This window comes from Cervus elaphus, chromosome 1 (assembly GCF_910594005.1).
Source record: "Cervus elaphus chromosome 1, mCerEla1.1, whole genome shotgun sequence".
Classification (NCBI taxonomy): Eukaryota; Metazoa; Chordata; class Mammalia; order Artiodactyla; family Cervidae; genus Cervus; species Cervus elaphus.
This window is the reverse complement of record NC_057815.1, coordinates 69,619,690-69,633,523: the sequence shown is the minus strand read 5'-3', so window position 1 is coordinate 69,633,523 and position 13,834 is coordinate 69,619,690. Positions and strand designations below refer to the sequence as shown.

The following is a 13,834-nucleotide window of genomic DNA, read 5'->3' as shown; positions in this document are numbered from 1 at the left end:
AAACGTTTTTCAAAAAATTAAATTCATGTATTAAAGAAATCAGAAAGGAGAAAAAAAAAGGAAACAGGTAGGTAAAAGCCAACTCTCAATTATCCATGCTAATAGAGAGAGGAGGGAAAGGGAGAGGTCAAACAGATTAAAGAAACTCACATATTAACCAAAATACTTTGGCAAATACTTATAATTTCTTCCATCAAACCTTTTCCAGAACAACTAACAAGTAGTAAAATAACTAATTAAAATATTCACCTCCTCTCCCTTCCCACCCTCTGACTACTTTCAAGCAGCAAAATAGCTAAAGGGTGGGCAGTATTAGGAAGGGGAGGAGGAGAAGAGAAGGAAAAGCAAGGGGCTCGGTTAATTCGTAAATGAAGTATGTGCCCCTGAATAATTGAGAGCTTCAATTTTGAAATAAATACAAGAAAAAGCCTGAAATAATAATAACCTATTTGCATACCTGTAACTTGGTCTTTCACCCAAATATAAGGATAAATTCATTCTTTAAAGGGGAAAAAAGGAAAAGGAGACTAAATAAATGTTATCTTTAAGTATGAAACTGATGCATCAACTTATAACTAATTGTCCCACAATATTGTTCCAATGTTTTTAAGGTACTAATTTTGTCTCTAAGTGCCTCTGAATGCAAACTACTATTCACTACTTCATTATCTAGCACGTAAGTTTCCTATTACCAGTTCTCAAATTAGAATCTAGGCTCAGTTACTATTTTTAGAGTATCCCAATTTAAAAGTTTAGAGAAATTTAAAAGAAGGAGCACATTAATATTTAAATGTTTCAGCCATGTTGGCCTAACAATACTTAATGTCACTAGAGGAAAATTTCCAAATTTCTACAGTGCATAGATATCTACCACTGGAAAATCTCCAAATTCAAAAACTGCTTATCTTTCAAACTATGCAGTTAAAAAGGTAGCACCCCATTTTATCAGTCAAGTAAAATGAGGAACAGAGAAGTACAATATGAAGCTAATGGATCTTCGGGGTCAATACTAATACTGCCAATTGGGTTAAAAGCACTATTTATTACAGAATGGAAAGGTATCAAAATTTTTCTTTTAGCTTTACTTCATATTAAGACAAAAATAAAAAGCAAATGAATTATTCTGTAACATACCTTATTTTATAAAATGTTCCTACCACCTTGCATTAACATTTAAAGGATAATTTTTGCTCTTTTCTATTTTTCAGGAGGCACTCTCTCCATACATACTCCGTTAATGCTCAGTCCCTATCTTCTACCACCCTCCACCCCATCTATCAAATAGTTATAATGATTTGAAAGCAATTTGATAAAAATTCTTTATAATTTTAATCTTGTTGACTTTTCAAAGTAAATTAAAATATACTGTATTCATATTTCTTAAAACCAGGCTATATGTTAGAATCTTTTTTCTGAATCTCAAAATACATGAAATATGAGTCAAAAAATTTATAATGCCTATTTATAAAGCAATATGTATACATATCAAATACTGTTACAAAGAACCTCTATGGGGCTGTCAAATTTGGGGAGCAGGGTATTTTGTTATTAAACTTTGTTTCAAGTAAAGGAATCACCTGCTAAACTGTGGAGGCCTTTAGGTACACAGAGATTACATTGTAACAGGATCTGACCTGAGTACTTAAAGCTTGCCTAACCAAATAAACGCAAAACATAACCAATAGAATAAACAGTTAACACAGCTATGGTTAGGATCCCTGAGTACAGAGATATTACTATCAAGATAAAAGACTCAGGAACCTCTACACAATAGGAAGACTGTTCCAAAACTATGGTACACTGCGTCATGAGAAGTCAGGGTGGTACGACTAATGGCTTACTTATGTGCGATTGTTGTTAACCGCTCATCGTTTACTGCTCTCCGAACTTCAGCACGGTGGCGCTCTGTTGAGATGCTATGAAAAAAAATAGCCATTATAGAACTCTGCCAAGCAGGCAGCTCTTCTCTATACTTTTATTCATGTTTAAGTCAACATTTTTTGTGGGGGAGGAGGGGAATTGATGTGTAAAAAAGATAAAGACAAGGGTCTAATATATATATATTCAAATGATTTAATTAAAGTCATAGAAAAGGATTCAGACTGATTCTGTGTAATTGTAGAGAGAATTACAATTGTAGAGAGAATCTGTAACTAAATTCTAATTATAAATTACAAATTATAAATTTATACAAATTATACAAATTACAAATCACAGAAAGACAAATTCAGTTTGCTATGAAGTCATTAACGTCCAAAACTCAGAAATGTCAGACCACAGTCAAGATTAGCAGAGGTTCCGGTTATCTAAAAATACAAACCACTGAATGACTGCTAATCATGGTTACTGAGATTTTGGCCCTCAAAAGAAAGTCCTTTCTAAAGCTTAAGAGTCTAAAATTTTATGTTCAGTGAATATAATAAAGAAATGAAAGTGATAAGATAATGTTTCCTATAGCTATATGGTATGAAACTTGATACCAGGATATTACTCCTTTATTACTCAACACTGAAGCTATGTGTCTTCTGTACTATATCACATCACCACTACGGTAAAAATGTGCTTATGTTGATCCTGATTAAATATACGTAAAGTTAAATCTAAACAACTAAAAAAAAAAGGCTATACCAATTCCATTCCATTCATAAATACTCAATAAAATGAATACCACCCTTGAAATTGTAATCTTTATTGCTAAGCTAAATCTATACAATTGATTAAAATATTTAAGGGGCTTAAAAGCAGAATTTATGAGGCAATATAAACAAACAAAAAATATAAATTGTTAAGTATGAAGGCATTAAGGCAGGATTTAATAACATATCTACTTTACTGTTAATTGAACATAGGGGGAAAAAAAATCTCTTCCCTATTTTCACTTTAAAAATAAGACAAAATGGTCTTAAATGTCGAAAGGAAATTTCAGTTAAAACAGAACTGAATTTTCTGAGAAAGCTCAAGATGTTAAGAATGGACCAAGGCAAAGTACCAAAGAACCCCTTTCACCAGATTTTTTTAAATGAAGTCCCACACTAGTGGGAAGCTGAAGGGATCAACTGTCCCTAATGCTGTGACTACATAATCACTACCCATTTCTATCAACTAAGACAACAACTGCCTAGTGTCTTCTTCTACACCCTAACAAACGTCACTTGGCCACCCTAGATCTTCATATCCAGTCACTACCAGCTCTTCTTTCCTTTACCCAGGTTAAACATATTTCCCTTTTCCAACTGGCCCAAAGCTAAAAGAACCTGCCTTAAACCTCTTCTGATTAGATTACAGAATAAATGGTAAATTACATAATGTTCTGTAACGAAGCACACAACTGGGTTGGGATCTCTAAGTACCAACAACCTGAACACCTCTGTCTTCAGCCTAAGAGGGAGGAGTATCACAATACCTCAAAATGAAATTTCTAGAGTCATGTCTCACAAACTTTTATGGTAATTTACCTAAGAACTTTTGAGAGTTCTCCAAGAAGATCTTTCTTTTCCTTGGTGAGATCTCCCTGTGCCCGAAGTGCACTGATAACTCCAGCATATGCCTCCAATTCTAGAAGAAGAAAATTATTTTATCAAAATAGACCATCAATATTTTAATACTATGGCTATATACAGTGAAACTTCAGGGCAGGAAACCTAAAAATCAATATGCAAATATTTCATTAATGTCCTCTCAAAAATTTTATCTACTAACATACATTAAATGTGGCTTTTATAATCTTATTTTCTTTTTTACTGCCTCACAGAAGTCATTTGTGTAAAAGTTTAGGAAGAAAAGTCTAAATGTTTTGCTTTACATATCATCACTGAAGAACATTCAACTTGGATGCTACCAACAACTGGGAATAGGTTCCCAGTGGTATAATAAGGCTGATAAGAGAAGTTCTTAGTATTACTGATAGGCAGCTTTACTGATAAAATTTTGAAATAATTCCTTAAGCGTGCCTAGGAATTCAACCTATATTCCATCTGTGAGTAGCGTGCAACTGAAAAACTACTAGATCAAGAGTCAAATGACCAGATTCTGGCTCCAGCACTGACATTAGTTGTGTGACCTTGGGTAAATCCTTTCTCATCTCTGATCCTAGTCTCTTTACCTAGTGTCCTAGAAGATACATTGAAGGTACCTTGAAGAAACCACCACCAAATTGAAACCACCAGCAAAATGACTAAGGCTTGATAAGCAAACATGAATTTTCGCTCTTACAGAAATCAGGACATAATACACTGAAACCTAATTCCAGACAGTTTCGTTTCACTAACTTTCCACAGCAACAACCATTATTTAATGAAACTGTTGTCCCTAGTAGTGGTTAAACTATAAAACCAAAAAGCCCTCAATGGCTCCCAATGAACCATGCCTGCTTCTCAGTGTACTTCCTCATGTACTACCTTTCTATAGTACCTCCAACAATGACTCTGGACTTGGCATGTGACTTGCTTTGGCCAATGGAACATCACATACATGATGCAAACAGCAGCCTTGCACACAGGGCCTTGTTCTCTTGGAACCTTAAGATCACCAAGCTGTGAAGAAGCACAGGATGAAAGGTCACATGGAGAGGGCGGCCCAGCCATCTTAGCTGAGCCCAACTAACCAGCTAAGCTACCAGCTGAACAGAGCCACATGAGCGAGCTCAGGCAAGATGAACAACCCATAGAATCATGAGAAATAATAAAATAGTTGTTTCAAACCATAAACACTATGAGACAAGTAGACCTGAACAAAACAAAATGACGGGACATAAGTATCCAGACTATAGCTATCTTCTTAATAGATCCAACTTACTACCAGTATTTGCCAATGCCTTAGCCAAATAACTAAGGCATGCATAGCTGCATTCAAGATACTACAATAACAGTAAAATAGTAGCCTCATTCAGTTCATATTATCCACAGTTCTGTCAAAAAAAAAAAAAAAAAAGAATTTATATAGAAGAGTGAGTTGACCATATTAAATAGACATGTCTTGTTCAACTGAATTATTCCATGTGTAAACATGTGTAAACATTCTGCATGTTCAATCTACACTGGATATTAGGTAGATGTTTCATGTGGTCCCTCTGGAAGGACAAAGTGCTTCCCTGGAAATATTTCGTTCCAAAAAACATACCTCGGCTTTTATCAGACTCCAAAGTAGAGTTCAGAAAGACACTGGGGATAACAAGAAATAACTATACTCTAAATGTTTATGCCTCACTGATCAAGTATTTTATTCAACAAATCAGTATTGAGTCCCATTATATATACACGAGATAGTATGCTAAACCCTGCCTTAAGAAGTTAACTCTAGAATAAAGTAACTGTGAAGCAAGTCATCAGACAATTCTGATACAGTTTACAATACAGTGGCAAAGGCACAGAGTAAAAACATCATCTAGTCTAGAAGCATAAGCTTTACTCAGAAATAGAACTGTGCTCTAGGCAGGCAGGGGGAAATGCAAATATGCAAAAAGAACAGAGAGTAAATGAGCATATAATGTTTCATAAAGACGTTAAACTTCCAGTAATAGTCACTATTTTGAGAGTTTTATACTAGGAAAAGTAAAAATATGCCTGTACTTGGCTAGTCACTAATTCAAACCTAACTACTAACTGAACACTACTACTACTGCAAGGTACCAAGACGAATCTTCATATAAACAAAACAAGGTCCCTATCCTCAAAATGATTAAAATCCAACAAGGATGAAAATAGAAAAATAATTTGGGGCCAGACTAAGAAAAGCCACTATTTCCAGTCGAAAAAGTTTTTGATAGGACTCAGTGATTGATTAAATGTGGAAGGAATGGCAGACGGAAAATAACCAGATTTTTCAGTTTCCAAGATATTTGGGAGAATGACAATACCATAAAAAGAAATGGAGAGGTCAGAGAGAAGTGATTTGAGGAAAAGGTTCACTTTTGGCCTGTGAAATTTATGGTGATCAAAATTTCACTATTTCACAGTAGTTTTTAGAAAGTGAAATTAACTAAAGACAAAGATTTTTGACATCTCAAGTCTCATTCCAAGTATAACTAAAAAGTCACGGATAGAAGAGGTAGCAACCGCACAGAAAACTGTGTAACTCAGAACACAGTTCTCACAGGTACACAACCCAAGGCACACTTTCCCTTCATTCAGTGAGAAATTCATTCACTGTAAAGAACATCTGCTAGCTTCCCAACCTCATTCACATTTGTGGATTTCCATTTTGATGAGAATCCTAAGATTCTGACAAATATCAAGCTCAGTTGAATTTCTGGTATTATTTTTGATACCATTCTATTACAGTGTTAACTTTAATGACACTTAAATATAATGAAATAATTACATGAAAAACCACAGAAAACAAAAGATCTGCTGAACTATTTTAATAAAGCCTCAACCCATTCCATTTAAACAAACCTGCCATTCAATATGAATACTGTATTTCATAAAGCCCCATGTTAGAGTTATATAGAGATAGAAATTCTCTATCCCAATTTCTATGTGGGCTTCTCTTGTGGCTCAGACAGTAAAGAATCTGCCTGTAAGGCAGGAGACCCGAGTTTGATCCCTGAGTCGGGAAGATCCCCTGGAGAAGGAAATGGCAACCCACTCCAGTATTCTTGCCTGGAGAATCCCAAGGAATGATGAGCCTGGTGGGCTACACAACTGAGCAACGAACATTTTCACAAGTAAAATATAAATGTTTAGCATCTTATGTTAAAATAATGTATAACTGTTTTAAAAGAATCTTTTAAAAGCTAATCCTTAAAATATTTTAAGCTAATTCTTAAACACAGTACCTTCTCTAAACTCTGGACCTAGAGCTAGGGTCTGAAAGCAGTTCAAAGGTTTCACTGTTATGATAATGAGCCAAGGAGGAAGTCATTCTGCAAATCACTATCAAAGCTCACCTCTCAAAAGAAGGATCACTGAAGATGACATTACCCTATAGGAAGGCTGTTCTCTTCAATACAGAAGCAGCTCTTCAGCAACATTACCTACACAGCTCTGACTAAAATTAAGGATAAATTTAACACTTAAAGCTTACAATTTTTATATTTAAACATAATCTCTTGATTTGAGGTCCTAAAAGCCCAGAAACTAAAGCAACTGACTGCAGTTGTGATCTGAACAGATCACAATAACTCTGTAACTATTTCAGCTATGAAATAAATACAAATCCAACTTTATAACTGGTAGCTAGCAAGTTAGACCAATTGCCTATCAGTGTATAGAAAACCTTGAATGGATAGTAAAAATTTAACTTATAAGGTTAAATTTTAAAAAGACAAAATAAAGGAATAATTGACCAAAAAAAATCAAGGGACTAAAGTACAATGCTAAGAAATAGTTTAAAATATAGAAATCTTCATGGTAGCCCCAAGGGGAAATAAAAAGGGCAAAGGTTATCAGCAGCTAAGGCCAGCCTAGCTATGATTCAGATTTATCCACAGGAATTTCCAACAAAGATTTCTTGTGAAGAAATGATTCAAATAATAATAATAAATGCAATAAATAAATGTCTGAAAGCAACTGCTTTAAAATGCTATATACTCAGATGTCGGACACTGTGATAGGCCCATTTTATATATACTTAACCCACAAACTTATGAGGCAGATATTATTACCTTCATTTACAAAAGTATCAATAGATTTAGGGAGATTAAACAACTTGTTTTAGGATGTCAGTCATGAGTAACAGGACCAAGATCCTAAATCTATGTGAATTCAAAGTCCTCACTTTCCCCTTCAAAATCACAGATATCTAAATAATTGCTATCCTCTGCCAAAACACTTAATGTTCTTTTCCAAATTATTTTTTCATTTATTGAGCCCTTACTATGTGCTGGTCTGAGACTACAGTGGTAAATAAGACAAAAATGTCTTCCTTGAATCTTAGAGTCTAAGGCTACATTTCTCAACCAAGGATTCTCATTTGAATCACAGAATACAGAAAATGATTTGAGTAATTTTTTCTCAATTTTCCCAAAGATAATACATAACATACCATTCTAGATGCAGGAAGAAAAGTTGGTTTATTACATACAATGAAGGCCTTAGCATTAGGGCTTAATTCTCTCCCTAAACGCTGTTTGAGAAAGACTGCCCTAAAGGAAAAGAAGCACTAAATAATTCATTACAAGTGTAAATGGTGTTTTATTACTGATAGTAAAATATAATTTAGGAAAGTCAGCATCGTTTCAGTTCAGTTCAGTCGCTCAGTTGTGTCCGACTCGTTGTGACCCCATGAACTGCAGCACGCCAGGCCTCCCTGTCCATCACCAACTCCCGGAGTCCATCCAAACCCATGTTCATCGAGTCAGTGATGCCATCCAACCATCTCATCCTCTGTCCTCCCCTTCTCCTCCTGCCTTCAATCTTTCCCAGCATCAGGGCCTTTCCAAATGAGTCAGCTCTTCGCATCAGGTGGCCAAAGTATTGGCGTTTCAGCTTCAACATCAGTCCTTCCAATGAACACCCAGGAATGATCTCCTTTAGGATGGACCGGCTAGATCTCCTTGCAGTCCAAAAACCAGCAAAGCTTACATTAACTCAGAATTCAGAAACAGTATGGCTCCAGTCCATGGGGTTGCAAAGAGTCAGATACAACTGAGCGACTCAGCACGCGCACACACACATGTAATTCACACACACATGTAATTCACACACACTCATGAAGGCTAAAAGTATGTTAAAGTGAGACTGGAATCCTATTCCCTGGATTCTGACCCCATGACTTACTAAAGAATTCTGACCCCATGACTTACTAAAGAATTAGTTTGGGTTCTAAGTTTCAGTTTTGTCATCTGTAAAATGTGGACATAAAAAGAAAAATACCTATCTGGTTTGAGTGAGAATTAAATGAGATGTTGAATGTAAAGGACTCAGTCCAGTAGCCCTGAAGAATTCTTAGCTGCTATTATTATTAATATGATTCATGTATCTACTGTGTACAAAGCACTATGCCAGGCCCTAAGAAAATAACAAAGAGTAAAACAAGAACTATATATTTCTAAAGGGTATCTAACACAGCATGAAATATGACATCCATGCAACAGTCATGACCCAAATAGAAAGCAAAAAGCATCACACAGAGGCACAAAACATCAAAAATGAAAATCATACCCAATTTTCGAAGAATCCTTTTGCATTCATCCCTGCTGAGATCCAAAAGTGTTGGCCACACAACAGGCATTGCTGCTTCTTTTTGGTAGCCCCAAAGAGCTTATCTTCCCTACCAAAGCAAAAACCAAAAAGTCAAATTAAAAAAGCCCATTACAGAAGTACATTCAAAAGCCCACTCACCTGGATATCCACACATTAAGAAGCAACACCAGTAAAAGTATCACAAAAGCCTATTTCACCTCCACACTTTCCAACTTCTGACAAATGAAGAATTTAACCATTTGGGAGCTTACTACTCCAGCCTATCACATGGAAAGAACACAGGTATCAGATACCTATAGGCTTTAATTAGATCTTAGGAGTTACTGGCTGTGTGATCCTGGGTAAACAGGTCTACTTGAACATGTGTTACTATAAAGTAGAAGTTTTATCACCCAGTTATGAGGATTGAATAAAAGTGTATGTGAAGTTCTTATCCTAGTGGCAGGCACATTATTTAATAAATAAATGCCACTACCTATGTAATCTTGGGCAATTAATTCACTTGACTTCTGCCAAGTTTCTCACTATGAATTACATGAGATACAGTATGTAAAGATCCTAAGATGCTAAGTGGGTAAATGGAACTGTCTCCTCGTTTAACAATGAAAGACGAATTCACCCCCCGAAGTCTTTACAAAAGCGTCTACCAAAAGTTTAGATGTCAGAAACTTCGGACTGGTAATCCCCTGGTCTAGAAAAAGACAACGGCGCTGGGCCCTTGCACAATACCTGCTTAGCCCACAGGAGATCTGCTGTACCTATTAAATAAATGAGTGACTAGAAAGAGTAACACGAATGAATGAATGAGTGAATGTAAGAATGAGTGAGCCCAGTGTCTAGACGAGGAGTCAGGCATCGATCCGTAATAACTGCTATCTCTTTTCCAAGAGCTAGAGCTGCTAACTCCAGCTCCACGCCTGGAGTTGAACCCCCTCCCCCTACTTCCCATAGTCCTCTCAGCTAAGAACCAACCCAGAGCAAGGAGAACTGAACTGCGCGCCCCAGTCGGCAGAATGACATAAAGAAAAGGGGTGGGGAAGAGGAAGAAGGGGCAGAGCCAAAGGAATCCGCTCCCTCCACAAGCCAGTCCCCGCCTCCCGACAGGATCTTGGAGGTGGCCGGCGACCGCCGGAATCAAGCACCACGTCACGGCATCCCGATGCGTCCCCGCCAGAGGACCTTACTGCGGGGCCGCATCGCACTGGAAACCTGGGCAGAGGCTGCCGGAGCCCGCTCCGGGAAACGGAATCCTGTCTAATCCTTCCCCGACTCAGTGTCAAGGAGGCTAGCCCGCCCCGCCCCCTCCCCAAACACGCACTCTCGCAACACCACAACAAGAGTAGCCCGCCCACCCTCCTCACCCGTGCCGCTCAGCGCCCACCCCAATGTCAAGTCCGCGACCCAAGCTCTGTAAGGACCAGCAGCCGGAGTCAAGGGCTGTGGTAGGCATCAGCGCCTCGTTCCCTCCTTAGCGGAGAGGACAACGGAGAGAAAGAGTAGACGCTCGGACAGCCAGGTAGACGACCAAGACTCACCGGCAGGCCCCCAGGAGCTGGACCCCCGCAATTCCAGCACCAGGCCTGCCAGTTCCCCTAAGCCCACCTCGGGGAGCCCCACGATCCCGTTAGGAGACAACGGAGGATGGGGCTGGGCGCCCCAAGCCAGGCTCCAAATGTTTGGCCCGGCGGTCCTTCAGACTGGCTATCCTGCCAGCTCCTCCCAGCACTCTGTCTGAGAGTCACCCACCTGCCCGGCCTTTCTGAGCTCATCTAAAAGGCTCCTCCGCCAAGACTAGGGGACACCAGGAATTGGGTTTGTTTGCGGTGCCTCTGAACGGGCAAGATGGCGACAGGTATCAGGGCGCAGGCGCAGCCGCGCGTTGCAAGTCGGGAGGTGTAGTTCGCCTTTCCCGCCTTTGGAAGAACGGACACCAGAAGATATCCATTCTTCTGTCCCTCTTTTCCTCCACGTTTTGAAAGCAAACGAGAGACATCGCGAGGATTGCTGGGAATTGTGGTCTGAACTCAAACTCCCTCCTCTTTCGCTCTCGGTGGGCACGCGCAAAGAAAGCTGGGATTGTAGTTTCTTCCATACCCTCCTCTCCCGGCTTCGCGCGCCTCTCCTCGGATCTCTCAGCCAATGGGCTGGCTCTCTGCTACGTGTTCCGCTACGTGTGGCGTCACACGTAGTGGCCAAGATGGCGTCGGTAGCTGGAGCAGAGGGTTCCTGCGACCTTTATTCTAGGCGGGGTTAGGAACGGTTGGGAAGTTTGTTCGTCCCTGAAGGGCCGTTGAGGATTAGACTCGGATTCCTCAAGAGTATTGGGAGCAATTATCACGGCCTCCAGCCCCGCCAAACGCAGCTCGAGGAGAGAGCATCCACGCTGCCAGACCTGACGCAGTGGACACCGCAGTTGGGCGTACCCGAACTTGGGGTTGCGGAGTTGCAAGTAGAGAAGCGGGACCCGAGCGTTCTCGACTTCGGGTTTATCTGCCTGTGAAGTGGGAATGATAGTGCCATTTCTGTCAAAGGCAAGGAGAAAGGATTTATTTGAGGCCCGGCGACTTGGCAGGTTCACCCTTTAGCCTTTGTTCTTAATCACAGAACAATTGTGTGAAGAGGGTATTGTTACCCCTAATTAATGGATGGGAAAAGGGGCCCAATATATAGTTAATTGCTGCTGTGAGATCGAAGCCAGTACCTGCTATTGTTGAAGATCTAATTAAATTTTGTGATTTCCCTGTCTTTCAAATTTTTTTCTTTGGGAAACGACTGCTCTGGTTAAAATGTTCAAATGGAAAGGAGTTTTTAATCTGCTTTATGATATTAACAAAGTTTTCTTATAAATGTTAGGTTAATTTTACCCTACTGGGATGTGATACACAACGTACAGAAAAATTCTTGGGTCTCCATTGTAGGTTAGGTAGGGAAAATAAATAACAACATGTGTGTACTGTTTGCCCATTAGCTAAGAATCCTTTCGGAGGCCCAGGAAAATTTTATAGTGTTGGAATGCAAGTCTATCCCTTGAGAAAGTCAGGAAGTGGACAAATAGTCTCCCACCACCCCATCCCTGATCTTCCAATGCATTCTCTTCCATCTGTTTCCTACTAAAGTATCACCTGTTTTCTGACCAATTTCTTAACTCTCGGAAAGATGATAAATGAAACTTTAATAGAAGATTTTGAATATTCTTTGATTTGAGTCTCATAGCATCTTAGTGAGCCAAGTCTAATTAAGATTACCCCCTACTATGAAAAAGAAAAACACAGATCAAGAACTCACCCTATTCCACAAAGCTAGGAATTGAAGGGAGCTAGGTTCCCCCCGCCCCCATCTTCTGACTTCCAAGTGTCTTCCTCTACAACATATGTCAAGGTGACAGGTAATGGAGTAGAGATGGAAAGACAAGCTGCTTATAAAACCAACTCTGACCATAATTAGTGTATGAGTCAGGAATTATTAAAGCTTATCCTATCCTTGTGCTTGATTAGGTGCCAATACTGTTCTAAGCTTTTAAAATATTCATTCCATTCTTAAAACTTTTATGAGGTAGATGCTGTTTATCTCTAATTACAAATGAGGAAACTGAGGCATAGGAAGAAAGTTAATAGTTTGCCTGAAGTTACACATAGTAAGCAAATGGTGGGACTTAGCTGGCAGTCTAGCAGTTAGGATTCTGTGCTTCCACTGCAGGGGGCATGGGTTCAATCCCTGGTCAGGGAACCAATTCCCATGCTGCAGTGACTCAGCCAGAAAAATAATAATAAGTAACTGGTAAAGCCAGGATTTAAACCTAAGCACCTTGGCTCCAGAGTCTGCCTTGGGCTAGTGCTTCGCAAACTTAAGTGTTCAGTGAACCACCTAAGTATCTTATTCAAATACAAATTTTGACTGAGTAGATCTCAGGAGGGACTAAGATCCTGTTTCTAACAGACTCTCAAGTGATGATGTTCTGTCATCAACTGCTACCTCTAATCTACCACACATCCTCCCTTTGCTCAGAACCTATTTGTCTTTTGCAGCAAGAAGCTGCCTTCCCCACGATGCCTCTCACTGCTCCATATCCCCAAATATTCCTAAAATTCTCTTCTTTAAATATTCCTAACATTAAATTCTCTTCTTTAATGATCAGACTCAAACTTTACTCTCAAGAAAATTATCCTGTCCCTACCTTTCCCTCTTGGATAAGAGAGGCATTTTTTGTCTCTGCTCCTACAACCACTTTTTGTAGTAAGTTCTTATTACAGAACTCAGAACATTGAGTTACAGTCATTTGTATGAAAATCTTTCTGACAGAGAGTGAGCTCTTTAAGGAGAGGCACAAGAGTTTGTACTTTTCTGCCTAGCACATAATAATAGCTAATACTTATCTAGGGCTTTCTCTTACAGTTGCTGTTACATATCTAGTAAACATATTTAATCTCCATGGTAGCCTTATGAGATATATTATTACCCCTATTTTATAGATGAAGGGACTAAGGCACAGAGATACCAAATAGTTTGCCCAAGGTAACAAGCTAGTAAGTAGCAAAGCCATGATTTCAAGTGAAGTCACTTTAACTCCAGGAAATGTATGGTAAATAAAGTGAGAACCACTCTCCTCTACCTCTGGTCTGCGGAAATGTACTGTAGTACAATACTTATTTCAAATTTTATTCCTCTATTGTCAAAGCAGATTAAGTATGTTT

At 39.0% G+C, this 13,834-nt stretch overlaps 1 protein-coding gene across 14 annotated transcripts in view; it reads right to left on the bottom strand.

Moving 5' to 3' along the window:
* Positions 1 to 11,191, bottom strand: part of EMSY (EMSY transcriptional repressor, BRCA2 interacting) — an 81,818-nt gene extending 70,627 nt beyond the window's left edge. For 2 of the 14 annotated variants that reach the window (XM_043907943.1, XM_043907875.1), the window contains exons 1-5: positions 10,890 to 11,188; positions 9,102 to 9,210; positions 3,456 to 3,555; positions 1,842 to 1,916; positions 458 to 499 (exon numbers count right to left, since the gene is read on the bottom strand). In XM_043907943.1, coding sequence (XP_043763878.1) covers positions 458 to 499; positions 1,842 to 1,916; positions 3,456 to 3,555; positions 9,102 to 9,171 — 287 coding nt within the window. In that variant the 5' untranslated portion in view covers positions 9,172 to 9,210; positions 10,890 to 11,188. Of the gene's footprint in view, positions 1 to 457; positions 500 to 1,841; positions 1,917 to 3,455; positions 3,556 to 9,101; positions 9,211 to 10,678; positions 10,857 to 10,889 lie in introns of those variants that run through there. The other 12 variants (XM_043907934.1, XM_043907916.1, XM_043907859.1 and 9 more) reach the window with 10 other exon arrangements.
* Between the last annotated feature and the right edge of the window lie 2,643 nt (positions 11,192 to 13,834).